This window comes from Syngnathus acus, chromosome 13 (assembly GCF_901709675.1).
Source record: "Syngnathus acus chromosome 13, fSynAcu1.2, whole genome shotgun sequence".
Classification (NCBI taxonomy): Eukaryota; Metazoa; Chordata; class Actinopteri; order Syngnathiformes; family Syngnathidae; genus Syngnathus; species Syngnathus acus.
Genome location: NC_051098.1, coordinates 2,440,039 through 2,466,062, shown reverse-complemented (window position 1 = coordinate 2,466,062; position 26,024 = coordinate 2,440,039). Strand labels below are relative to the sequence as shown.

The following is a 26,024-nucleotide window of genomic DNA, read 5'->3' as shown; positions in this document are numbered from 1 at the left end:
CTATTTATGTTATAGTTATTTGATATATTTTATTTCGTGTAGCAACTTGTATATGTTTTTATCGTTACAGTTCAGTAGTTGTTGGCTCGTTGAACTATTGTTTTGTTAAATAAAGAGCCGTTTACCAAACCCACGTCTTTCCTTGTACTTTGTTAACGCTACAATATAGTTATGTAGTAGATCTGTGGAATAACGATGAGGCTGACGTCAGGGCGCACCCGCGGCGTTGTTGACAAAGGACGAGGAATTTGATCGATGGATTTAATGATTTGGAGTGACACAGATGGTTTGATAATATTATTGCTTACGTATATAATAGTTATCCATCCATCCATTTTCTGTACCGCTGTATCCCCACGGGGGTCACGGGCTTGCTGGAGCCTATCCCAGCTGTCATCGGGCAGTATATATAATAGTTATTTGATATATAATTTATATATCGTTATATGGGCCTGTGGAATATTTTGAAGTGCAAGTGCCATCAGCAGCGCGGACCCATTGTTGACAAAGGACGATCGATGGATTTAATGAATTGGAGTGACACAGATGGTTTTATAAACGTGTTATTTATGTAATAGTTATTTGAATAAATCTGAATGTTACGTCAGGCCCGTTCTCAGCTCTTCGTTTGTGTTTATGTCACGTTAGCATACCTATCGTTTAGCCTGTTGTTGCTCGTTCATGTCTGTTCTTGGTGTTTCCCCCAAAATGCGACTTATACTCCGGAGCGACTTATATGGTTTTTTTCACGTTATTGTGCATTTTATATGGCTAATGCGACCTATATTCCGGAGCGAATTTTAGTCCGAAAAATACGGTAGTTATTTGGTAGATTTACCATGTTTGCTTGCTTGGTGCAGGCTTAAAGGGGAAATAAACGCCAACATTTTCTTTGTAATATGTTGTGTGCAGCCAACCTTGTCAAAACCGTGTTCTGATTGTTTCATTAGTACAATATGAATCAAACCAGCAAAATCCACCTGTTTTCATCCATCTCACAGAGCAGCCATTTTTGAACGGCTCAATTCAGATTTTTTTGCTTTATAAATATAAATATGTATATACAACCCCTGGCAAAAATCATGGAATCACTGGCCTTGGATGATGTTCAACCAGTCACGGCTCAGCTTCAGAAAACCAGTGAGCCATGATTGGTAATTATCAAAATGGCTACCCCCTGAAATGGGTACAGGTGAATTTTGCCATTTTAATTCAGTCTGTTGTAATTCACTAAAAACACAGGTGTTTCGAAGAGTTGGGTTGCACCGAACATATTATTACAAAGAATATTTTGGGGTTGACTTCCCCTTTAAATTTATGTACTTGAATTTGATCATGGAAACTGTGTAGGAGTTTTGTCCACAGTGATTTGTTTCTGGTTCTTCCTTTCTTTTGTATTGTATGGTCATGCTGACCTGCTTGGCCTCTGCTCTGTTTGGTTCTACAGGACAAGGACTTGGAGGTGTGTGCAGTCAATCTTAAATTGGACCAGCTAGAAGCTGAGCTGCAGGATCTCAACTCTCAAGAGTCCAAGGATGAAGCATCACTGGCTAAGGTTTATTTGCTCTGACTTTGTAGCATACATTTACGACAATACAAGGGTGTGTCTTATACATCTTTCATATAATCAATTCATATATCATATCATATTAGTATTGCACCAAGCATCGTTACTAATTTTAGCTGGCAAAAATGACATGATACCGTAATTCCCAAATATCGGTACTTAAAAATGAAGCAACAACAATCAGCCAAAGTATTCCAACGCGGACGGGGACGCTGCGCAGTGTGTCTACCGTTGAACGAAGGCGGAAGTCCATCTGTAATAAGCGTTAACCGAATAAATCCAAATGAAGAGCAATTAAAGGTGCCATCAGTGGCCGCAGTTCATTCTTTGTGGATTTGACATTGTACCTAATAACTGTTTACTTTATAATGGCGTCTCAGTAAAAAATCCAACCTTATACTACCTTAACCTCATCGAAATTTGTGATTGCGAAATCGTTTTTTTTTTTTAGTTATGGCCATCTTGCAAGGTCAAAGCCATCTGATTGAAGATTACTGCCCACTAAGGATTATTCGTGTAATGCATCTGATCTAATTCATCAGGCTTTTAAGGGGAAAAAAATTATACTCATGAAATATGCTTGGCGTTATAAGATTTGAGTACCGTATTTTCCGCCCTAAAAGGCGCACCGGGTTATAAGGCGCACCTTCAATGAACGGCCCATTTTAAAACTTTGTCCATATATAAGGCGCACCGGATTATAAGGCGCATAAAATAGAAGCTTTACTGCATCAAACTGAGGTTGACTAGGGTTGCGGTATGCATCCACTAGCCAATAACCAACGAGACCTCTGTAAACAATCGCGTTTCTCAAACGATCTCCTATAAAATGATCAGAACTGACTAAAGTTCGATCTAACGCATTGGTACTACTTACCTATGTTTCCCTTCCATATCGATCCGTAGATTTACTCGAAACATTAAGAGAGCAGCCTATTTTGACATGAAATAGCCTGGTACGTATAGCAGCTATCGCAATAGCATTAGCCATCCGCAAAGTCTCAAGAGCCTCAGCTCGCAATCTCCCATGAGCCTCAGCAAAGTGTAAACAATCGCGTTTCTCAAACGATCTCCTATAAAATGATCGGAACTGACTAAAGTTCGATCTAACGCATTGGTACTACTTACCTATGTTTCCCTTCCATATCGATCCGTAGATTTACTCGAAACATTAACAGAGCAGCCTATTTTGACATGAAATAGCCTGGTACGTATAGCAGCTATCGCAATAGCATTAGCCATCCGCAAAGTCTCACGAGCCTCAGCTCGCAATCTCCCATGAGCCTCAGCAAAGTGTAAACAATCGCGTTTCTCAAACAATCTCCTATAAAATGATCGGAACTGACTAAAGTTCGATCTAACGCATTGGTACTACTTACCTATGTTTCCCTTCCATATCGATCCGTAGATTTACTCGAAACATTAACAGAGCAGCCTATTTTGACATGAAATAGCCTGGTACGTATAGCAGCTATCGCAATAGCATTAGCCATCCGCAAAGTCTCACGAGCCTCAGCTCGCAATCTCCCATGAGCCTCAGCAAAGTGTAAACAATCGCGTTTCTCAAACGATCTCCTATAAAATGATCGGAACTGAGTAAAGTTCGATCTAACGCATTGGTACTACTTACCTATGTTTCCCTTCCATATCGATCCGTAGATTTACTCGAAACATTAACAGAGCAGCCTATTTTGACATGAAATAGCCTGGTACGTATAGCAGCTATCGCAATAGCATTAGCCATCCGCAAAGTCTCACGAGCCTCAGCTCGCAATCTCCCATGAGCCTCAGCAAAGTGTAAACAATCGCGTTTCTCAAACGATCTCCTATAAAATGATCGGAACTGACTAAAGTTCGATCTAACGCATTGGTACTACTTACCTATGTTTCCCTTCCATATCGATCCGTAGATTTACTCGAAACATTAACAGAGCAGCCTATTTTGACATGAAATAGCCTCGCGGGTACAACAGCTATTCGGTGACGCCCCCTGACTACAGTTGCCGTAATGCTGGGAAGCGATGCGACCTTGTAATTTACTAGTCGTACTAAAACGTACTGAAACATTTTGGCAGAGCACTGTGTACAACCAGTATGGATCAACAAATTCATCAGTTGATCCATATATAAGGCGCACTGGCCTATAAGGCGCACTGTCGGCTTTTGAGAAAATTTTAGGTTTTTAGGTGTGCCTTTTAGGGCGGAAAATACGGTATTTGTTTTTAATTAATGCAAATAAAACAACATTTAAGTCGCTTAGCGCTCCATTATTATAGCTATTATTTCATTTATTTTTTACTGCTGTTTTAAGTTTTTGCGGTATTGAGGTATTTCATCCAGGTATAGTATTTGTTAGGGTTTGCAGAATATCTTCATCGTATGATTATGACCCTAACAGTATTGAAGTGAAAATTTTATTGTGACAACACGACATTGATTGATTGAATATTTATTGATCCCCAGGGGTGGGGAAATATCATATCATATATTATCGCATACATTTTATCTTATGGTTCTATCTGAAATACGAAAAGGAAATGGACTTAATTAATACAATCATATTACAAAATAAAAAAAAGTAAGTAAATGTTTGATATTTTTGTAATTATTCAGATGAGGAAGCAGCTTCGTGATATGGAGGCAAAGGTAAAGGACCAGGAGGAGGAGCTTGACGAGCAAGCAGGAACCATACAGATGTTGGAACAGGTACAGTACAGACCAACAAAGCAATTTGCATTTGTAATTTGGCATATGAAATAGGTAGGCACAAACAGAAAAAAAGATGCCTCTAGCTCAATACAAAAGAAAAAAAGTTCCCTTTGATCTAATCTGATGACATTTCAGAGGTATTTGTAGGAAAACACACAACCTAATAAATGAATGCCCAAATAAAAGCCCACCAAATTGACACACGGTTGAATTACAGTGGACCCCTGCTATTTACGGAGGAGGGGAGTGGGATCTACTTTCATGCAAACCCACGTGTGCCACAAAGTATGCAGGTGTCCACTGTATGAAATTGTCTTAAAACCTAAAACTGATTTTTTATTTTTATTTTTTTTAAGAAAATCTCCCTCGAAATAAAACTTGAAATCACCTTTCTTCTTGTTTGTTGTCAGTCGCGCATCCGCACGTAAATTTCCTCTCTTTTCATTTTAACCTAACTGATCGCGGTGGTGCCTTTCTGGGCAGTCGGAGAAATCAACGGCAACAAAAAAACTACATCCAGCCTAGTTAAGAAATCACCAGAAAGATCACCATGACAATTGTGAACACACAGAAAGATAATAAATAACTGGAACATCACTCAAATATTGGTGATCCCGTTGAGAGTCTCACATATTTCTTCGCTATCGAGTTTGCTAGCGCATGCGCAGTGATACTGACCGGCAGAATAACATCCGGTTGTTCCCAAAGATGATCTTTTTTCTGAAATAATTTTACGTTTACGGACTTAAGTAGGAGTCAAAATTTGGGTGCGTATTATACATGGGTACAGGCTTTTTTCCAGCATCGACATGCAATTTTTAGGGTGTGTATTATACATGGGGGCGTATTATACATGGAAAATTACGGTATTCATTAGAAGATATTTCTCAGTAAAGTACTCAATAAAATATTGATTGCAGTGCCAGGCACATCCGAGCGTGATCACGAGTTGATGGCAGGACTGATGCATAGACGCAAACAGCCACTCATATTCATCTAACATATATATTTTCGCATTTTGGGCGGAAGCTAGAGTATCCAGAAGGGAACCTACCCAGCAAATTCCGCACAAAAATGCCATTGATTCAAGCCCACATTCCAATACTTTTGAGTAACAACATGACATATCAGCGGTCCAGCCATCCATCCCCCATTTATTTTTCCAATATTTTCACCCTAATGTCACAAAGAACCATGTACTCTGGACTAACAGTGGGCATAAAAAAATCTGCACACCCTCTCCCATATTTTGTATGTGAAAGAATGAGACCAAGATAAATTGTTTAAAAGAAAAAAAATCCACCAATAACATGACCTCTACATGTATAACCACCAAACATTTTTAAAAAACATTTTTTCCCAATGTGAAAAATAGGAAAAAATATGTAGTATTTGGGAGAAGGGCTTAAAAGAATTTCCAAGACATTAATTAAATTGGCAACCTTGAGTGCCTTGAAAGGCACCTTATAAATAAAATGTATTATTATTATTATTAATTATATTATGCAACACAGAAAAAGAAAGAGAAAATGTGGCCTTCTTAACAAGATGTTCCTTCAAAATTGATGGAAAGTCAAGGAGTAAATTGGTCATGGAGACTGCTGAGAGGTTGACAGCAACATGAGCTGTAGGAAATTATGCCATCTACTGTTATGGCTGTTATTTACCTGTGACAACAATGTCCCGCCTGATTTATATGTTTAGGCCATTGTTTCATTGTTTTTCTGCACAAAGAAAATCAAACACATGGAATCTCCAATCCATTCAACTGTATGTGGACAACTGTGTAATGCTGAAATGAAGCTGAGGTGGAACTTAACCTCGATTCCCTAATGTTTGGTGCAACACTGCTTATCACCAAAAGAATGCCACAACTACTGTAAAGCATGGTGCTGGTAGTATTGTGCTTATTGGCTGTTTTCTTCAGCCAAAACTGTGAGGGTGACAAACTTTGCTTTGAATGTAATTGGTTAATTCTCCTCACATCCACATTTCCAGTTACACTTTTGTAATCACATTATCACTCTCTTTATTTAACTCTCAAAAAAAAAAAATCAATTGATTTGTTCATGTTATAGGTTGGTCACAGATGGTGCAATGGTGCACTTGCCAGACTTGTGTGTCGACAGCTTGAGTTCAGTTCCCACTCAGTGACAGTGTGAAAATGGTGTGACTGCCTGGTGACCAATTTGGAGTTGATGGATGTTGTAGTTTACCAGGATGGTGAAAAAGGATTTGACATTCTCTGTCTTGACTCCTTTTTCATATCACAAAAACCTGGCATTTGACCAGTAGTGTGCAGATTTTTGTATCTTCTGTAAGTTGAAGATGAATAGTACCTTGAAATACAAATGAAAATGTCAATTCTTCCTTGTCAAACTTCTGCTTCCTGCTTTCTTGTAAATGCAGATAATGTATGCATATACTATGTTTAATCTTTTTTTTTTTAATCTTTTTTTCTAGGCTAAATTACGTCTTGAGATGGAGATGGAGCGTCTGCGTCAAACCCATTCCAAGGATATAGAGAGCAAAGATGATGAGGTCGAAGAAATCAGACAGTCATGCAGCAAAAAGGTAAGGTGGTTCATTAAATACATCATAATACCGTAATTTTCGGACTATAAATGGCGTTTTTTTTCATAGTTCGGGTGGGGGGGCGACTTATACTGAGGAGCGACTTATATGTGAATTTTTTCAAAAATTCTCAAAAAAAAGGTGAAACCGCGATAAACGAACCGCGATGTAGCAAGGGATTACTGTAATTTGAATTTCAAGTGACGTCAGCAGCGTGGCGCGGCGGTTGTTTACATAAAGGACAAAGATTCGATCACGGGATGACGAAGATGACGAAGGACCCCACGTACTACCAGCATCATTAGCGGCTTTGTTTGTAAGTGACACGGAGGACGAAGAGTTTGAAGGATTTAAGGATTTGGAGTGACACAGAAGGTTTGAAAAACTATTATGGCTTTTACGCACGCCCGGTCCTACTCTACGGAGCTCTCTTATACTTCCGTGGATGGAAGTCTGGGGCCGGCGCTCGGCCGGGTGGCTGTCCGAGGACGGTGGATGGGGCTTGCACATGGCTTTTACGCACGCCCGGTCCTACTCTACGGAGCTCTCGTTCACCTCCGTGGATGGAAGTCGGCGGCCGGCGCTCGGCCGGGTGGCTGTCGGGGGACGGTGGATGGGGCTCGGTCATGGCTTTTACGCACGCCCGGTCCTATTCTATGGAGCTCTCTTCCACCTCCGTGGCTGGAAGTGCCACCTCCGGGGATGGAAGTCCACGCCGCCACACGCCTGGAAGTCAACACCGGTGCTTGGGGCCGTGTTGCGGTGAACTATTTATGTTATAGTTATTTGATATATTTGAAGACCTTCTACACTGCCATCATCCAGTCTGTCCTCTGCACCTCCATCACTGTCTGGTTTGGATCAGCCTCCAAACAAGACAAGCACAGACTGCAACGGACAATCAGGACTGCAGAAAAGATCATTGGAATCAACCTCCCATCTATCCAAGACTTGTACCTGTCCAGGACCAGGAAACGTGCAAGGGACATCTCTACAGACCCTTCTCACCCAGGTTGCAGTCTGTTTGAACTACTCCCCTCCGGACGGCGTTATAGAGCTCGGTATGCCAAAACCAGCAGACACAGAGACAGCTTCTTCCCCCAGGCTGTTGCTCTGATGAACTCACACCACTCATAGAGTCTCAGAGTCATTACTGTGCAATAACATCCTGCTCTTCACACCCTTTTGAATTTGTCTACACTGTTTTTGCCATTATTCACATGTCCTGAGTGTTGTTAGTCACCTAAATGTTGAACAGAGGGTGTGTTTTACCGAAGTCAAATTCCTTGTTTGGCACGCTCAAACATGGCGAATAAAAACTCTTGAATCTTGAATCTTGATTTCGTTTAGCAAATTGTATATGGTTTTATTGTTACAGTTGGCTCGTTGAACTCTTGTTAAATAAAGAGCCGTTTACCAAACCTACATCTTTCCTTCTACTTTGTTAACGCTACAATATAGTTATATACTAGATCTGTGGAATAACGACGAGGCTATATAGTTATATACCGTTTTTTTCCGTGTATAATACGCCCCCATGTATAATACGCACCCTAACAATGGCATGTTGATGCTGGAAAAAAGCCTGTACCCATGTATAATACGCACCCAATTTTTTATTTTATTTTATTTTTTTTAAATTTTTTTTTTTTTTTTTTTTTAAAGTCCCAATGATCGTCACACACGCAGGGAGGCAATGGGTCCCATTTTTATAGTCTTTGGTATGGTCTTAACTAGGCTGGATGTATTTTTTTTGTTGGCGTTGATTTCTCCGACTGCCCGTAAAGGCACCACCGCGATCAGATGAAAAGAGAGGAAAGTGACGTGCGGACATGTGAAAAAGGCGGCTCTGTATGGGAGAGACGTTGAAGAGGAATAAAAACACCCTTGGAAACCAAAACTTGCCCCTCGTCGTGACTCGGAGCCGCAACAAATGTTTCGGATTTGTGTAGGGTACATTGTGACAGCAAACGAGCAGGTGATCGAGCAAGCGTCTGATACGAGAGCATTGCGTTCGTATGGAGCGTGTTTGAAGTGAACAGCAGAGACGAAAGGAACAAGGCAAAGTGTTGTGAAATAAAATATTACCTGTAATACGCATTTTGTTATTTGCTGATTGTATTAAACTATCACATTCATTGTCAGTCAAGAAGAGAAGAGGACTATTATCCCTTCTTTGACGAAATGACCAGAGCACAGTACAAACACACTATTGTTCTTTCGGTATTTATTCAACCCACATTCTTTCACAACATGACAAGAAGAGAACAATACATAAATCAATACTCGTACCAGTACCATGATTTTCTTAAAAAAAAAAAAAAAAAAAAAAAAAAAAAATTAAATTAAAAAAAAAAAATTAAAAAAAAATTGTACCCATGTATAATGCGCACCCCAGATTTTAGGACAATAAATTAGTTAAATTTTGCGTATTATACACGGAAAAAAACGGTACTAGATCTGTGTACCGTATTTTCCGCCCTAAAAGGCGCACCGGGTTATAAGGCGCACCTTCAATGAACGGCCCATTTTAAAACTTTGTCCATATATAAGGCGCACCGGATTATAAGGCGCATAAAATAGAAGCTATACTGCATCAAACTGAGGTTGACTAGGGTTGCGGTATGCATCCACTAGCCAATAACCAACGAGCCCTCTGTAAACAATCGCGTTTCTCAAACGATCTCCTATAAAATGATCAGAACTGACTAAAGTTCGATCTAACGCATTGGTACTACTTACCTATGTTTCCCTTCCATATCGATCCGTAGATTTACTCGAAACATTAACAGAGCAGCCTATTTTGACATGAAATAGCCTGGTACGTATAGCAGCTATCGCAATAGCATTAGCCATCCGCAAAGTCTCACGAGCCTCAGCTCGCAATCTCCCATGAGCCTCAGCAAAGTGTAAACAATCGCGTTTCTCAAACAATCTCCTATAAAATGATCGGAACTGACTAAAGTTCGATCTAACGCATTGGTACTACTTACCTATGTTTCCCTTCCATATCGATCCGTAGATTTACTCGAAACATTAACAGAGCAGCCTATTTTGACATGAAATAGCCTGGTACGTATAGCAGCTATCGCAATAGCATTAGCCATCCGCAAAGTCTCACGAGCCTCAGCTCGCAATCTCCCATGAGCCTCAGCAAAGTGTAAACAATCGCGTTTCTCAAACAATCTCCTATAAAATGATCGGAACTGACTAAAGTTCGATCTAACGCATTGGTACTACTTACCTATGTTTCCCTTCCATATCGATCCGTAGATTTACTCGAAACATTAACAGAGCAGCCTATTTTGACATGAAATAGCCTGGTACGTATAGCAGCTATCGCAATAGCATTAGCCATCCGCAAAGTCTCACGAGCCTCAGCTCGCAATCTCCCATGAGCCTCAGCGAAGTGTAAACAATCGCGTTTCTCAAACGATCTCCTATAAAATGATCGGAACTGACTAAAGTTCGATCTAACGCATTGGTACTACTTACCTATGTTTCCCTTCCATATCGATCCGTAGATTTACTCGAAACATTAACAGAGCAGCCTATTTTGACATGAAATAGCCTGGTACGTATAGCAGCTATCGCAATAGCATTAGCCATCCGCAAAGTCTGAGCCTCAGCTCGCAATCTCCCATGAGCCTCAGCAAAGTGTAAACAATCGCGTTTCTCAAACGATCTCCTATAAAATGATCGGAACTGACTAAAGTTCGATCTAACGCATTGGTACTACTTACCTATGTTTCCCTTCCATATCGATCCGTAGATTTACTCGAAACATTAACAGAGCAGCCTATTTTGACATGAAATAGCCTCGCGGGTACAACAGCTATTCGGTGACGCCCCCTGACTACAGTTGCCGTAATGCTGGGAAGCGATGCGACCTTGTAATTTACTAGTCGTACTAAAACGTACTGAAACATTTTGGCAGAGCACTGTGTACAACCAGTATGGATCAACAAATTCATCAGTTGATCCATATATAAGGCGCACTGGCCTATAAGGCGCACTGTCGGCTTTTGAGAAAATTTTAGGTTTTTAGGTGCGCCTTTTAGGGCGGAAAATACGGTAATAACGACGAGGCTGACGTCAGGGCGCACGCGCGGCGTTGTTGACAAAGGACGAGGAATTTGATCGATGGATTTAATGATTTGGAGTGACAGATGGTTTGATAAAATTATTGCTTATATAATAGTTATTTGATATATAATTTATATATCGTTATATGGGCCTGTGGAATATTTTGAAGTGCAAGCGCCACGCACCCATTGTTGACATAAAGGATGATCGATGGATTAATGAATTGGAGTGACACAGATGGTTTTATAAACGTGTTATTTATGTAATAGTTACGTAAATGCTACGTCAGGCCCGTTCTCAGCTCTTCGTTTGTGTTTATATCACATTAGCTTACCTATCGTTTAGCCTGTTGTTGCTCGTTCATGTCTGTTCCTGGTGTTGGATTTTGTCGAATAAATGTCCCCCAAAATGCGACTTATACTCCGGAGCGACTTATATATGTTTTTTTCACGTTATTGTGCATTTCATGGCTAATGCGACCTATATTCCGGGGCGACTTTTAGTCTGAAAATTACGGTACATTATTTTCATAATTGGTTAGTGAGTGAGAGAATCTTAACTATAAACAAGATTCAAGATTCAAGAGTTTCTATTCGCCATGTTTGAGCGTGCCAAACAAGGAATTTGACTTCGGTAAAACACACCCTCTGTTCAACATTTAGGTGACTAACAACACTCAGGAGATGTGAATAATGGTAAAAACAGTGTAGACAAATTCAAAAAAGGTGTGGAGAGCAGGATGTTATTGCACAGTAATGACTCTGAGACTCTAAGAGTGGTGTGAGTTCATCAGAGCAACAGCCTGGGGGAAGAAGCTGTCTCTGTGTCTGCTGGTTTTGGCGTACCGAGCTCTATAACGCCGTCCGGAGGGGAGTAGTTCAAACAGACTGCAACCTGGGTGAGAAGGGTCTGTAGAGATGTTCCTTGCACGTTTCCTGGTCCTGGACAGGTACAAGTCTTGGATAGATGGGAGGTTGATTCCAATGATCTTTTCTGCAGTCCTGATTGTCCGTTGCAGTCTGTGCTTGTCTTGTTTGGAGGCTGATCCAAACCAGACAGTGATGGAGGTGCAGAGGACAGACTGGATGATGGCAGTGTAGAAGGTCTTCAGAAGCTCTCGCGGCAGGTTGAACTTCTTGAGCTGTCTCAGGAAGTACAGCCTCTGCTGGGCCTTCTTCCGGACAGAGTCTATGTGGCCGGTCCATTTCAGGTCCCGAGAGATTGTGGTTCCCAGGAACTTGAAGGTGTCTGTGGAGAGAATAGTGTTACTGCGGATAGTGAGGGGTAAAAGTGGTGAAGGGTCTCGCCTGAAATCCACTGCCATCTCCACGGTCTTGAGCGGGTTCAGCTCCAGATGGTTTTGGCTGCACCAGTGGACCAGCCGCTCCACCTCCTGTCTGTACGCAGTCTCATCACCGTCCTGGATCAGTCCGATGAGAGTGGTGTCGTCTGCATACTTCAGGAGCTTCACAGGAGAGTCACCTGAGGAGAAATCATTGGTGTAGAGAGAGAAGAGCAGTGGGGAGAGGACGCACCCCTGAGGGGCTCCAGTATTGGTGGTCCGGGTGTCAGATGTGATGCCCCGCAGCCTCACACGCTGTCTCCTGTTGGTCAGGAAGCTGGTGATCCACTGACAGGTGGAGGCAGGCACCGCAAGCTGGATGAGCTTCTGTTGGAGGATGTCAGGAGCGATGGTGTTGAACGCCGAGCTGAAGTCCACGAACAGGATCCTGGCGTACGTTCCTAGGGTGTCCAGGTGGTGCAGGATGTAGTGCAAACTGACCTGTTTGCCCGGTAGGCAAACTGGAGGGGGTCAAGCAGGGGGCCCGTGACCTCCTTCAGGTGGTTCAGCACTAACCTCTCGAAAGATTTCATGACCACAGATGTCAGTGCGACGGGTCTATAGTCATTCAAACCTGTGATGGCGGGCTTCTTGGCCACTGGAACGATGGTGGAGCTCTTGAAGCACGAGGGCACCTCACACAGCTCCAGAGAACGGTTGAAGATCCGTGCAAAGGTGGGCGCCAGCTGCTCAGCGCAGACTTTCAAGCAGGAAGGTGACACGCCGTCTGGGCCCGGTGCCTTCCTGGTCTTTTGTCTCCGGAACATCTGGCGCACTTCCTCCTCGCGGACCTGGAGTGCGGGCGCGGCCTCTGCAAGAGAGAGAGTGGGTGACAACGATGATAGAGGTGTGGACAGAGCAGTTGTGGGGAGAGGTGAGTATGTAGATTGTGCTGCAGGAAGTCCCGTTGTGTGGGAGGACCGATCACACCTGCAGTAGAACTTGTTTAGCTGGTTAGCAAGCCTTGGGCTCTCCACAGGACGGGGGGTTCGTTTCTTGTAGCCCGTGATGCTCTGCAGACCTTTCCACACTGTTGAGGGATCAGGATTGGCAGAGAGGTGTCTCTTCAGGTTCTCCCCGTAACACCTCCTGGCTTTCCTGACCTCTCGGTTCAGTGTGTTTCTGGTCTGCCTGAACAGGTCGCGGTCGCCGCTCCTGTAGGCCTCCTCCTTGACTTTGCGCAGCCTCCTGAGGTTCGGTGTAAACCAAGGTTTGTCGTCGTCGTACGTGCAGAAGGTCTTAGTCTGCACACACAGATCCTCACAAGTTGTCTGGATGCTGATTGTTCATTTTTTACGCCTTTTAATTTATATTTTGTAGCGTTATGGACTTCATCTGTGTACCGCAGTTTAGAAGAAAAAAGTTAAAAATGTAAAATGTTAAGTTTAATTGTAAATAATAAAGCTTTTTTTTCATATTTAAGACTTATTGTAGAAAATAAATAATGGCATAGTCATGGTTTGGTTTATTGTTTAGCACATATTATTATAACAAATAACAGTGCAAGGAGGGAGACGAAGCCTAGGGCTTGTAAGGAGCTCCACTCCTGTATAAACAAAGTGCACAACAAACAAAGTGCTGTGTCATCAAATATCATTCAAGTGTTTAAGAAAAAATATATATATAAATGAATAAACAAAAGCATAACTAGCTAAATATTAATTCGTCATATTTATATATGCATATATACGAATGTGTATGTATACATACATAAACAAATACACTATACAAAATGAGAAACAAGAGAAACAAATTAGACACTTAGCGATGTTGAAGCATTATATAATAAACCTAATTAACCTAAAAAACAGTGCATATGGCCATAATGTTGTTGTGTTTTGGTAATAATCAGTGTATCGGTGCTTACCTCGCGTTAGCCGAGGTAAGGCCACCCTTGCTGTCTCTGTAGAGCAGCGGAACGCGGTCCACAGTGCTGGCACACAGCCAAGATCACAGTAGTTCTCATAGCAAAAATACCAAGGACACGTGGCAGCTGGGTCTCAGGGTAAGGCCACCGCCGCCCACTTGCTAGCAGTGAAACAAAAGAACAAGGCCCCAGGCTCCTGGAGGGTCATAAAAGGGTGGTACGCCCACAGAGCGTTGAAAAGATGTTGAAAAGATGTTGAAGAGCTGTTGAAGAGCTGTTGAAGAGCGGTTGAAGAGTGGTTGAAGAGCATGAGAGACAGGAAGTGGCATCAGCTTCATACTTATTGACCCCAGACCCCGCCTCCAGCTCAAGTCGAGGCTGGGAGAGGCTTTGTAACCCAATACCAGCCCTTATTCGAATAACTGTAATTTGAACAGAACGGAGTTAAGATGACTCACAGTCATATTTTTGGTAATTTACAATTATAATTTGCATATAATAACTATACTAGCTTTGAAATCTAATCAGTGTTCAAGCAATATCACCATGAGTAAATCTGAAGGACATAGCACATTGTAATTCTAAACTATAACTCTTCTTCAAATAGATTAATCTAGGTAAGGAACTGTGCAGAACATAAACAGAAATCAAACACAACATGTAACACGTGCAATATCTCAAAGTTCTTCTTGAAATTATACTGTATATGCATGTGGTTCTTCAGTTTTCTTAATGGCTGTTCAGTATGACTTGAGGAATTCCTGCTATCTGATGGCAAAGTCGGGTTGCGCGCTGGAATGTGCGTGCCCAGGTCCTCAAGTCACTAACATAGGAACTCATGTCAGTTCCTTGAAGAATCATGGGTTGTGTGCAATGGCAACTGGCGATTATCGCTACAGGTCCTTTTTGCTTTTGTGTGGTTGTGTGCGTGCGCTTGCGTGAAAAGTTGTACCATGTTTTTTTATGACACTTGATAAAATTGCAAAATTCCAATTTGAACTTACATATTGATGACACAAAACTTGATTTACTTTAGTGTACTGTAAATGTTTTTGTTGTTTTTGTGTTTTGCTAGTTAAAACAAATGGAAGTCCAGCTCGAAGAGGAGTATGACGAGAAGCAGAAGGTTCTCAAAGAGAAAAGAGAGATGGAGTCAAAGTTTCTGTCAGCCCAGGACAAGGTACAAGTTGATGTATGATTATTGGGGTCTCATTAAATGTCCAGTGGTTAAAATTTCATCTTTTAATATTGCATACTAGGCGGCTCGGTGGCGCGCTGGGTAGCACGTCCGCCTCACAGTTCGGAGGGTGCGGGTTCGATTCCACCTCCGGCCCTCCCTGTGTGGAGTTTGCATGTTCTCCCCGGGCCCGCGTGGGTTTTCTCCGGGCACTCCGGTTTCCTCCCACGTCCCAAAAACATGCTTGATAGGCCGATTGAAGACTCCAAATTGTCCCTAGGTGTGAGTGCGAGTGCAAATGGTTGTTTGTCTCTGTGTGCCCTGCGATTGGCTGGCAACCGGTTCAGGGTGTCCCCCGCCTACTGCCCGATGACGGCTGGGATAGGCTCCAGCACACCCGCGACCCCCGTGGGGACTAAGCGGTTCAGAAAATGGATGGATGGAATATTGCATACTGAAATTAAACATTCAAACAAAGCAGTGTTTGTTTTGGAGAGATATGGCTGTTTGTCTCTACTGAACATCTAAATCGGACTATAACTGCACCTTGGTTTGGTTTTTGGCTTTGACAAGCTTGTTTCCATTCATTCATTTATCTTCTAAATTGCTTATCAATACCATATACATACAAATTTAAAATAAAAGATCTTTGCCCAGCTTAATCATAGGTTCATTGACACCTCTTCGGAACCAGGGTGCTCAGAGGAAGATGTACCAGTAGTTGTCTAATTTTAAACTTGATGGGTGGACAGCCACTCACGAGACTGCAATGTTAGGAGACAAGCAATTCAAAACTTGTCCAAAATATGTCCCATTAAATTTACTGTAATGACAAAAGAAACATACCATCTGACCGATACATACAGGCTCGGCAACAGCAGAAATTAATTTTTACATTATACCAGTTCTATATTAATTTGCACTGATGCTATTTAAAAACACACCACAATTCGTGATACAATACAAAGATAAACAATATTGTAACCTTCAATTTTATAAGTCCAGTCTTATTTCCACCCTCAGGTGAGAAGTGGTGACAGTGAGACTGAGAAACGTCTGAGGAAAGACCTAAAGAGGACCAAGACTTTACTGGCGGATGCTCAGATCATGTTAGACCACATAAAGAACAATGCACCCAGCAAGCGCGAGATCGCTCAACTAAAGAACCAGGTAATCTGCTATTCATTTGCAGTAGAACTGAACTTTGTTTGATAAATTGCTCCTTCTTATTCTCTTCTATTCTGTGTTTAGCTGGAGGAATCTGAATTCACTTGTGCTGCTGCAGTTAAATCCCGTAAATCCATGGAGGAGGAGATTGAAGACCTGCATGTCCAAATGGAAGATATCTCCAAAACAAAACAGGCAGTCAGTATTATTCTTTTTTTGTTCCCTCATCTTTTTAAGTATCTTGACTAAAAAAAAAAAGCCTTTTTTAAGCATTTTTTCATTTGAGCATTTTTGTCCGATCGCGCAACTGCAGCGCACCGCCGAACGCGCAACTGTAGCGCATCGCCGACCGCGCAACTGCACCGCGCTGGTCGCATTATTGTGACAGAGCCGTCGCTGAAATTTAGAAAATATTTTTAAAGTCCTGGTTTCACTTTCCAAAATTTAAGTGGACCTCAGTGCGCAGGGAGCTTAATTTTGTCCAATCACGCAACTGCAGCGCACTGTCGAACGCGCAACCGTAGCGCGCCGACGACCGCGCAACTGCACCGCGCTGGTCGCATTATTGTGACAGAGCGGTTGCTAAAATTTAGAAAATATTTTTAAAGTCCTAATGGACTTTCCAAAATTTAAGTGGACCTCAGTGCGCAGGGAGCTTAATTTGGTCCGATCGCGCAACCGCAGCGTCTTTGTGTTTTAGGATAGCTTTACTGCTCCCACTTGCTTCCTTTGGAGGCATGATTAGAGTTGATGCAATCCTCAGAGTAATGAGTATGTAATAACGAACGGAGTCAGTTGGCATGCGGGTCCTCTCGGCTCATCTCGCGAGGTTCGACAACCGAATTTCGTCCGACATCCGAAGCAAAAAAATCTTGAATTTTTTGTTCGAATACCGATTTGTTCGAGAACCAAGACGTTCGAAAACCGAGGCTCCACTGTACTTATGAACTTTTCGAGCTATATGATGTAATTTTCCAGTTTCCCAGCAAAACTAGGAACCATGTGTGCGCTTCCTGCTTCAACGTCACTCCCGGGCATACAAAAAGTATGTTTAGGTTGTTAATACATGTGTGTTCACTGACTAATGCCCTTGGAATACACAGTCGACACGAGACGGTACAATATATAAGCATACCACGTTGGTGACGTCTGGCATAGATGAAGCTTTCACTATTTTCTGCCATACTTATAAGTGTATTCTTTTTCTGTTTGTTCTTGCACTCCAGCTGGAAGAACAGCTGAGTCGTCTGCAAAGGGAGAAAAATGACTTGCAGACAAAAATGGAGGAAGACCAGGAAGATTTGAATGAGCTAATGAAGAAGCACAAGGCTGCTGTGGCTCAGGTCTGTTATTTTTGCCTGCATTACAGTCACCATGGTAGAAAGGGTTAGAGTGAGTGAGTGAGTGAGTGAGTGAGTGAGTGAGTGAGTGAGTGAGTGAGTGAGTGAGTGAGTGAGTGAGTGAGTGAGTGAGTGAGTGAGTGAGTGAGTGAGTGAGCGAGGGAGGGAGGGAGGGAGGGAGGGAGGGAGGGAGGGAGCGTTGGGCAAATTAAATGAAAATATAGGGTATTATTGTTGTCACAATTTGATTACCGTAATTTTCGGACTATAAGTCGCACCGGAGTATAAGTCGCACCAGCCATAAAATGCCCAAAAAAGTGAAAAAAAACGTATATAAGTCGCTCCGGAGTATAAGTCGCATTTTGGGGGGCAATTTATTCGACAAAATCCAACACCAAGAACAGTCATGAACGAGCAACAACAGGCTAAACGATAGGTATGCTAACGTGACATAAACACAAACTAAGAGCTGAGAACGGCCCTGACGTAAAATTCAGAGTTATTCAAAAAACTATTACATAAATAACACGTTAATAAAACCATCTGTGTCACTCCAATTCATTAAATCCATCAATCGTCCTTTGTCAACAATGCGTGCGCGCCGCTGACGGCTCTTGCACTTAAAAATATTCCACAGGCCCATATAACGATATATAAATTATATATCAAATAACTATTATATAAGCAATAATGTTATCAAACCATCTGTGCACTCTAAATCATTAAATCCATCGATCAAATTCCTCGTCCTTTGTCAACAACGCCGCGCGTGCGTGCGCCCTGACGTCAGCCTCGTCGTTATTCCACAGATCTACTATATAACTATATTGTAGCGTTAACAAAGTTCAAGGAAAGACGTGGGTTTGGTAAACGGCTCTTTATTTAACAAAACAAACTTCCAGGCGTGTGGCGGCGTCGACTTCCATCCACGGAGCTGAAAGACAGCTCGGTAGAGTAGGACCGGGCGTGCGTAAAAACATTGTCCGAGCCCCATCCACCGTCCCTGGACAGCCACCCGGCCGAGCGCCGGCCCCCGACTTCAATCCACGGAAGTGAAAGAGAGCTCCGTCGAGTCAATCTTTGTCCTTTATGTAAACAACGCCGCGTCGCGCTGCTGACGTCGCGCTGCTGACGTCGCGCTGCTGAGTCGCGCTGCTGAGTCGCGCTGCTGAGTCGCGCTGCTGAGTCGCGCTGCTGACGTCGTGCTGCTGACCGCGACGTCGCGCTGCTGACGTCACTTGAAATTCAAATTACAGTAATCCCTTGCTACATTGCGGTTCGTTTATCGCGGTTTCATTTTTTATTTGTATTTTTTTATTTTTATTTGAAAATTTTTGAAAAAAACACATAAGTCGCTCCTGAGTATAAGTCGCCCCCCCACCCAAACTGTGAAAAAACCCGCGACTTATAGTCCGAAAATTACGGTATATATATTGATATATATTATAACTCGATATTATAACTGCATGAAGTAGCACGTTACCGCGACAAATATTGATATTAGTGCTGTCAGGCGATTAAAAAAAAAAAAAGATCAGATTTGAATTTCATCTCTGATAAAGGTCTCCAAATAAAGATTTTAAATTCTAGGACAATACAACATTGTAATCAGTTTAATACACTAAGAAGACAAGATTTTATATCTACATTTGTATTGGTGAAATGTGCTTGATAAATGAAATTTAAAAGGTCAAGCATATCAGCAAACTACTGTATTTTTCGGACTAAAAGTCGCTCAGAGTACAAGTCGTATCAGCCATAAAATGGACAATAAAGAGGAAAAAAACATATACAGTGGAGCCTCGGTTTTCGAACGTCCCGGTTCTCGAACAATTCGGTATTCGAACAAAAAATTCGAGATTTTTTTGCTTCGGATGTCGGACGAAATTCGGTTGTCGAACCTCGCAAGATGAGCCGAGAGGACCCATATGCCAAATGACTCCGTTCGTTATTACATTCTCGTTACTCTGAGGATTGCATCAACTCTAATCATGCCTCCAAAGGAAGCAAGTGGGAGCAGTAAAGCCATCCTAAAACACAGACGCTCCTAAAGCAATGTGACAGTGAGTGCCCGGCGCGCTGCGGTTGCGCGATCGGACCAAATTAAGCTCCCTGCGCACTGAGGTACACTTAAATTTTGGAAAGTCCATTAGGACTTTAAAAATATTTTCTAAATTTTAGCAACCGCTCTGTCGCAATAATGCGACCAGCGCGGTGCAGTTGTGCGCTATTATTGACACAGACGCGCGTTAACAACAATCCGACAAGTCAGAGTCAGACGAACACGTCGACCAAGCACCGTCAGCAGGTGGCACCACCGCCCAGTCCTCCTCCTCAGCAGTGGCATCGGGAGATGCCGACCTGGGGGCCGGCACGGGAACCAAATGGGTCTCTTCCGGACGACTTCGAGCAGGATGCCGGTCAGATTGCAACGCCTCGCCCGCCGGAGTAGAACCAGGCTGCGGACGTTGCAACGGCAGCCGAGGAGGAGCCTGAGCCGCAGGCTGCGGCTGACGATGAGGCCGGGCCCGCGGCCGCTTCCTACGGGTTGAAGAAGCGGAGGGCCGAGAGGCAAGGGCACGGGCTGGAGTTGAAGAGCGGGTCTGGAGCAGGGACTTGCGACAGGTGGTAGGGGGCAAGCAAACCGCTCCCAAACGGATCCCTGCTAGGCGGGTGCCCTTAGCACTCTTCTGGCAAGAGGCCACCCAATGGCCCTCACCCCCGCAGTACAGGCAAAGCCTATCTCTGAGGCGTCTACTCCGCTCCTTTGCCGAGAGAGAGGTGCGTCCTATCTTCATTGGTTCCGGCCAGCCGGGCTGGGTGGGAGGAGGAGTAAAGGTGCGCTGGCTTTCGTGGACGGGGTCCCTGGCGGACGACAGGTCAGGCGGGAAAACAGGTGCCCTCCCTGACACCCGAGATGTCGGGCTGGTGTCACGGCGACGGGGGGGGCGGAGTCGCCTTCCTCTTCTCGCGTCGCCTTGACTGGATCCGCCGATCTACCCGTGCAGCCAGGTCCATGGCCTCTTCAAGGGTCTGAGGGCGCTCGTAGGACACCATCTCGTCCTTGATATACTCCGCGAGTCCGTGGAGGAAGGTGCCGATGAGAACCGGGGTGTTCCAGTCGCTCTGACGCGCCACCGTCTGGAACTTGATGGCGTACTGGGTGACGGATCTGCTGCCTTGGTGCAGCGTGATGAGTTCCTTGGAGGCGTCTTCCGAGGCGGAGCCCAAGTCAAACACGCGCAGGATCTCAGCTGCGAAGGCGTCGAACGACGAACAGGCGGGTCCCTGCCGCTCATATTCTGCCGTTCCCCACAGCCATGCCTCGCCCGTAAGGTGAGTGAGTACAAAACCCACCTTGGCTGGTTCCGTGGCGAACGTAACGGGCTGGAGGTTAAACAAGACGCGGCAGTTTGTCAAAAAGGCCCGGACGTACTTGGGATCACCGTCGAACCTCTCGAGGTTGCTGAGTCTGGGCTCCGGGACGTCCACGAGCTGCCTGGGCGCCAGGGCAGGACGGAGCGTGGACGTAACGGTGGGCTGATTGGTGGGGCTGAGTGGAACGGTCGTGGACAGGGCTCGTGCAGATTGGGTCGCAGCAGCCAGAGGAGCCAAGTCTTTAAGGGCCTTGAGAGCTTCTACCAGTTCTTGGTGGAGCTGATGGTGCTGCAGGAGCTGCTGTTGCTGCTGCCGGACGATCTTCGTTAATGTCGCCATCTCCTCTGTGATCTTGCTAAGGTCCCACTCCGTGTGGGTCAGGCGGTCCAGGGCTGAGGGACCGTGTATTGGTCGCATATTTGGTCAGTTCGTTCTGTCACGGAACAGAGACAGGGCGACCAAGTGCTACACGATCCTTTATTGAAAAAGGGGGAAAGGGGAAGTGGAACGCTGGGCTTGCGGTCTGGCGTGGCTGAGCAGCAGAGCACAGCGCGTAGTCGGAGACAGGCAGGTTGTCGAGACAGGCGGCGATCAGAAGCGTGGTCAAAGGACGAGCAAGTAGTCAGGGCATGCGGCGATCAAGGCGTGGTCGGTCAGTTTACAGAAGCAGTTGGCATCAGAGATCGTTCAAGGGACAAAAAGGCAGTGGTGTCACGGGCAGGGTAAGTAGACGAACTGACAACCACTGGCAGAATACACAGAGGTTAAGTAGGGGACCTAACGAGCTGTAGCACGTGCTGGCAATTCCTTGATTACGGCTTGGCTGGAAGTCAGGTGATGCAGGAACGTGACACCTTGTTATTAAAATTGTTATAATAATAAAAGCTGTTCTAAAAAGATTTTTACGTTTGTTATTTATGTGTTAAGAATTCTCCATGTTATTTATGTTATTCAGCCGTGCTTTGATTTGAGGTAGGGTGCTTTAATAATAATAATAATAATAATTCATTAAATTTGTATAGCGCTTTTCAAACACCCAAAGACGCTTACAGGGAACAAGGCAAAGACATACATGAGAGGAGGGGGACGGGGAGGAAACAATCGGGTAAACTTAAGAAGAGGAAACCAGTTATGGGTAGGGGAGGTCATGAGCTTGGGAGAAGAGGTAAGTTTTTAGACGGGACTTAAATATGGGGAGTGTGGGTGAGTCACAGACAGACTGGGGGAGAGAGTTCCAGAGTCGGGGTGATGTGCAGGAAAAGGCTCTGTCACCGAAGGATTTGAGTTTGGATTTTGGGACTGTCAGACGTGAAGTATTGGAGGATCGGAGGGGACGGTTGGGGCAGTAGGGGACAAGGAGGTCGGATAGGTAAGTGGGAGCCAGGTGGTGAAGGGCTTTGAAGGTGAGGAGGAGTATCTTGAAGATGATACGCTCCTTCATGGGGAGCCAGTGAAGAGAGTGGAGAACAGGAGTGATGTGTTCACGGGACCGGGTGTGGGTAAGGATGCGGGGTTTTGGACTAGTTGAAGTCGATGGAGTGAGTGAGCAGTGATTCCAGTGAGAAGGGAGTTGCAGTAATCAAGCCGGGATGAGATGAAGGCGTGGATGTGAGATGAAGGCGTGGATGAGAGATTCAGCGGCAGGGAGAGAAAGGCAGTGCCGGATTTTAGCGATGCGTCGGAGGTGGAAGTAGGAGGTCTTGACAACTGAGCTAACATGAGGTTGAAAGGACAGTGTGGGGTCAAAAATAACGCCAAGATTGCGTGCCAGAGGGGAGGGAGTGATGTTTGAGGAGTCAATGGTGAGTGTGATGGATCCAGTTTTGTTAAGGGAGGATTTAGTGCCTATGAGGAGGAGCTCTGTTTTGTCACTGTTGAGTTTGAGAAAGTTGTGGGTCAGCCATGCTTTTATTGTAGAGATGCAGGTTTCAAAATGAGTGAGGGAAGGGTTACGGGTTGGTGTCGTACGTATGTAGATCTGGGTGTCATCAGCGTAGCAGTGGAAGTCCAGATTGAGTTTGCGGATGACAGTACCAAGGGGAAAAAGGTAACAGATGAATAGGAGGGGGCCAAGAACTGAGCCTTGGGGGACCCCTTGTGTAACTGGGGAGAGGATGGATGTGTGACCGGAGAGAGAGATGAACTGGTTTCTGTTGGTGAGGTAGGAGGTGAGCCAGTCGAGTGCAGTGCCCTCAACACCTAGTTGGCGCAGCCTTTGGAGGAGGATGGAATGGTTCACAGTGTCAAAGGCTGCGCTGAGGTCAAGTAGTAGTAGGATGTTGAGGGCACCAGAGTCTGCAGAAATGAGGAGATCGTTGGTGACTTTGACTAGAGCTGTTTCAGTGCTGTGAAGTGGGCGGAATCCGGACTGGAAGGGTTCATAGAGGTTGTTGGACTGGAGATGGGTGTGGAGTTGGGCGGAGACAATGCGTTCAAGGGTTTTGGAAAGGAATGAAAGGTTGGAGATGGGACGGTAGTTGGAGAGGTTGAGTGGGTCCAAGGTGGGCTTTTTGAGGATGGGGGTGATGGCTGCAAGTTTATAGACAGTGGGAAAGTGGCCAAGGGATATAGACTGATTAAAAAGGGTGGTGAGGTGGGGGAGGAGGACAGGGAGGCAGGCCTTAGTTAAGGTCGTTGGAAGAGGGTCGAGAGAGCAGGTGGTTGTCTTAGATGAGGTAATGATGTCTAGGATAGTGGAGGAGTCGACAAGGGAGAAGGCAGTGAGAGAGGGGAAGGGAGGGAGGTCAGGGAGGGGGGGCAGGAGGGCAGGGGAGGTGGGGGAGGAGGAGTTATTGATGGTGTCGGTCAGAGAACTGTTGATTTGGGCGATTTTGTTGTTAAAGTTGACAAGGAAGGAGTTACAGAGGGCGGGTGAGGAGGGTGGCTTGGTGACCGGTGGCTGGAGCAATTTGTTGACGGTGGAGAACAGTATGCGGGGGTTTCGGTTGGTGTTATTAATGAGAGATGAGAAGTAAGCAGATTTGGCAGCAAGAAGAGCATCACGATAGGAGGAGATGTGTTGTTTAAAGGTTTCAGCATGGACGGTGAGGCGGGTTCTTTTGTAGAGGCGTTCGAGTTGACGGCCAGTTTGTTTCATGGTGCGGAGTTCCGGTGTGTACCAAGGGGCAGAGTTAGTGAATGTAACAGAGGAAGTTTTCCAGGGGGCTAGGGAATCAAGGGAGTCAGAAAGGATGTTGTTGAGCGTGGTGGCAAGGTCATCAGGGGAGGAAGAAGTGGGGTCGGAAGGAAGAGCAGAGGATAGGAGCTGGCAAAGCGTGATTGGGTTTACAGTCTTGATGTTGCGGTAGGAGATGGTGCGTTTTGTGGATTTATGAGGCGAGGGTAGAGGGGCAGAGAAGAGGATGCAGAGATGATCTGACAGTGGAAAGGTGAGAGGACGGGTGTTGGATGTGAGTGGAAAGGAGGAGCATACTATATCCAGGGTGTGGCCTTTGGTGTGGGTGGGGAAGTTGATGTGCTGGGTGAGATGAAAGCAGTCCAGAAGGGAGATGAAGTCAGACGTCAGTGGAGCAGTTGGCTGGTCGATGTGGATGTTGAAGTCACCGATTAGTAGGAGGCGATAGGAGACTGAGGATACGATGGTGAGAAGTTCAGAGAGTTCAGAGAGAAAAGACGGATGAGACTTGGGGGGGCGGTAGATAAGAACAGCAGTAGTAGAGTTTGGGAGGGAAAAAGCGAGATATTCAAAGGATGAAATAGATGGGAGGTTGAGGTCCAATTCAGTGATGGATAGGGACCGCTTATGGAGGACAGCAATACCACCTCCTTGCCCAGAGAGGCGGGGTTTGGCGATGTAGCTGTAATTAGACGGAGTGGCTTGGTTGAGAGAAAAATAGTCCAGGGGCTGTTGCCATGTTTCACAGAGAAGGAGCAGATCCAAATTATTGTCCAATATTAGTTCGAAAATAACTAGTGATTTGTTGGAGAGGGAGCGACAGTTCAGCAGTGCGACGGAGATGGATGAAGGAGCGGGGGTGGGGGAGTGGAGATTGTTGAAGTTGACAGTACGGAAGGTGGGGGTGACGGAGGGGCGAGAGTTAGTCCAGAAAGAGGGGATGGGTGAGCCATCAGGGAAATGTCGTTTAAAAGATAGTCCGGAGCTACGGTGGATGTAGCGGCGACGGCGGAGGATCCCAGCCTTGCTGGCAGCTGAGGCAGCAGCAGCAGGGAGACGGTGATTATTGTTGAAATGATGAAGATCAGCAGCAGTGTAGACAAATGGACGAGAAGTTAGTGGAATGGAAGCCCGGAGTAGCAGAAGTGATAGTTCATGCAGGAGATGCGACGTCACAGCAGCAGGGAATAATCCAGAAAAAATGGTAGAAATGGCTAGTAGCTGGTTAACTAGAAGTTGGTAGGCAGTGAAATGCATGGAAGCAGCAGTGGACCGAGTCGTGATGTTGGTGGAGTGGGTGGTGGTGTTGGTCAATCCCGACTGTACCCGTGCAAACGGCACGCCCCAGTGTGTCATGGCGGCACACAGCCGAGCCACGACCGGCGAGCTCGCAGCGAGCGGGTGCTCCCCCCGAGGACGCCGGCCAAGTGGCCAGCAAGTTGGGTTGGAGCCGTTTGCCGAGCCAAGAGCAAGCAGCTACAGGCTCAGAGCCGGGAGGTAGGAGGGTCCGGTTGTGGGTTGGCTAGCTGGCTAGCGTAGCTCGTAGTCAGAGGGAACGGGATCGGAGAGGTGCGAGCAGAGCTCCAGAGATACGCGGTGGGCAGGAGAAAAGGCGAGAAAAATAAAACAAAAAAACGGGCACACTTAAAACGGGAAACACAAAACAGACAGGGGACAAACA

The 26,024-nt window shown here is 45.0% G+C and overlaps 1 protein-coding gene across 7 annotated transcripts in view; it reads left to right on the top strand.

Moving 5' to 3' along the window:
• Window positions 1–26,024, top strand: part of myo18ab (myosin XVIIIAb) — a 183,696-nt gene that overhangs the window by 123,432 nt on the left and 34,240 nt on the right. For all 7 annotated transcript variants that reach the window (XM_037268375.1, XM_037268374.1, XM_037268371.1 and 4 more), the window contains 7 exons: window positions 1,448–1,555; window positions 4,181–4,273; window positions 6,740–6,850; window positions 15,221–15,325; window positions 16,346–16,492; window positions 16,574–16,687; window positions 17,716–17,832. In XM_037268375.1, coding sequence (XP_037124270.1) covers window positions 1,448–1,555; window positions 4,181–4,273; window positions 6,740–6,850; window positions 15,221–15,325; window positions 16,346–16,492; window positions 16,574–16,687; window positions 17,716–17,832 — 795 coding nt within the window. The remainder of the gene's footprint in view (window positions 1–1,447; window positions 1,556–4,180; window positions 4,274–6,739; window positions 6,851–15,220; window positions 15,326–16,345; window positions 16,493–16,573; window positions 16,688–17,715; window positions 17,833–26,024) is intronic.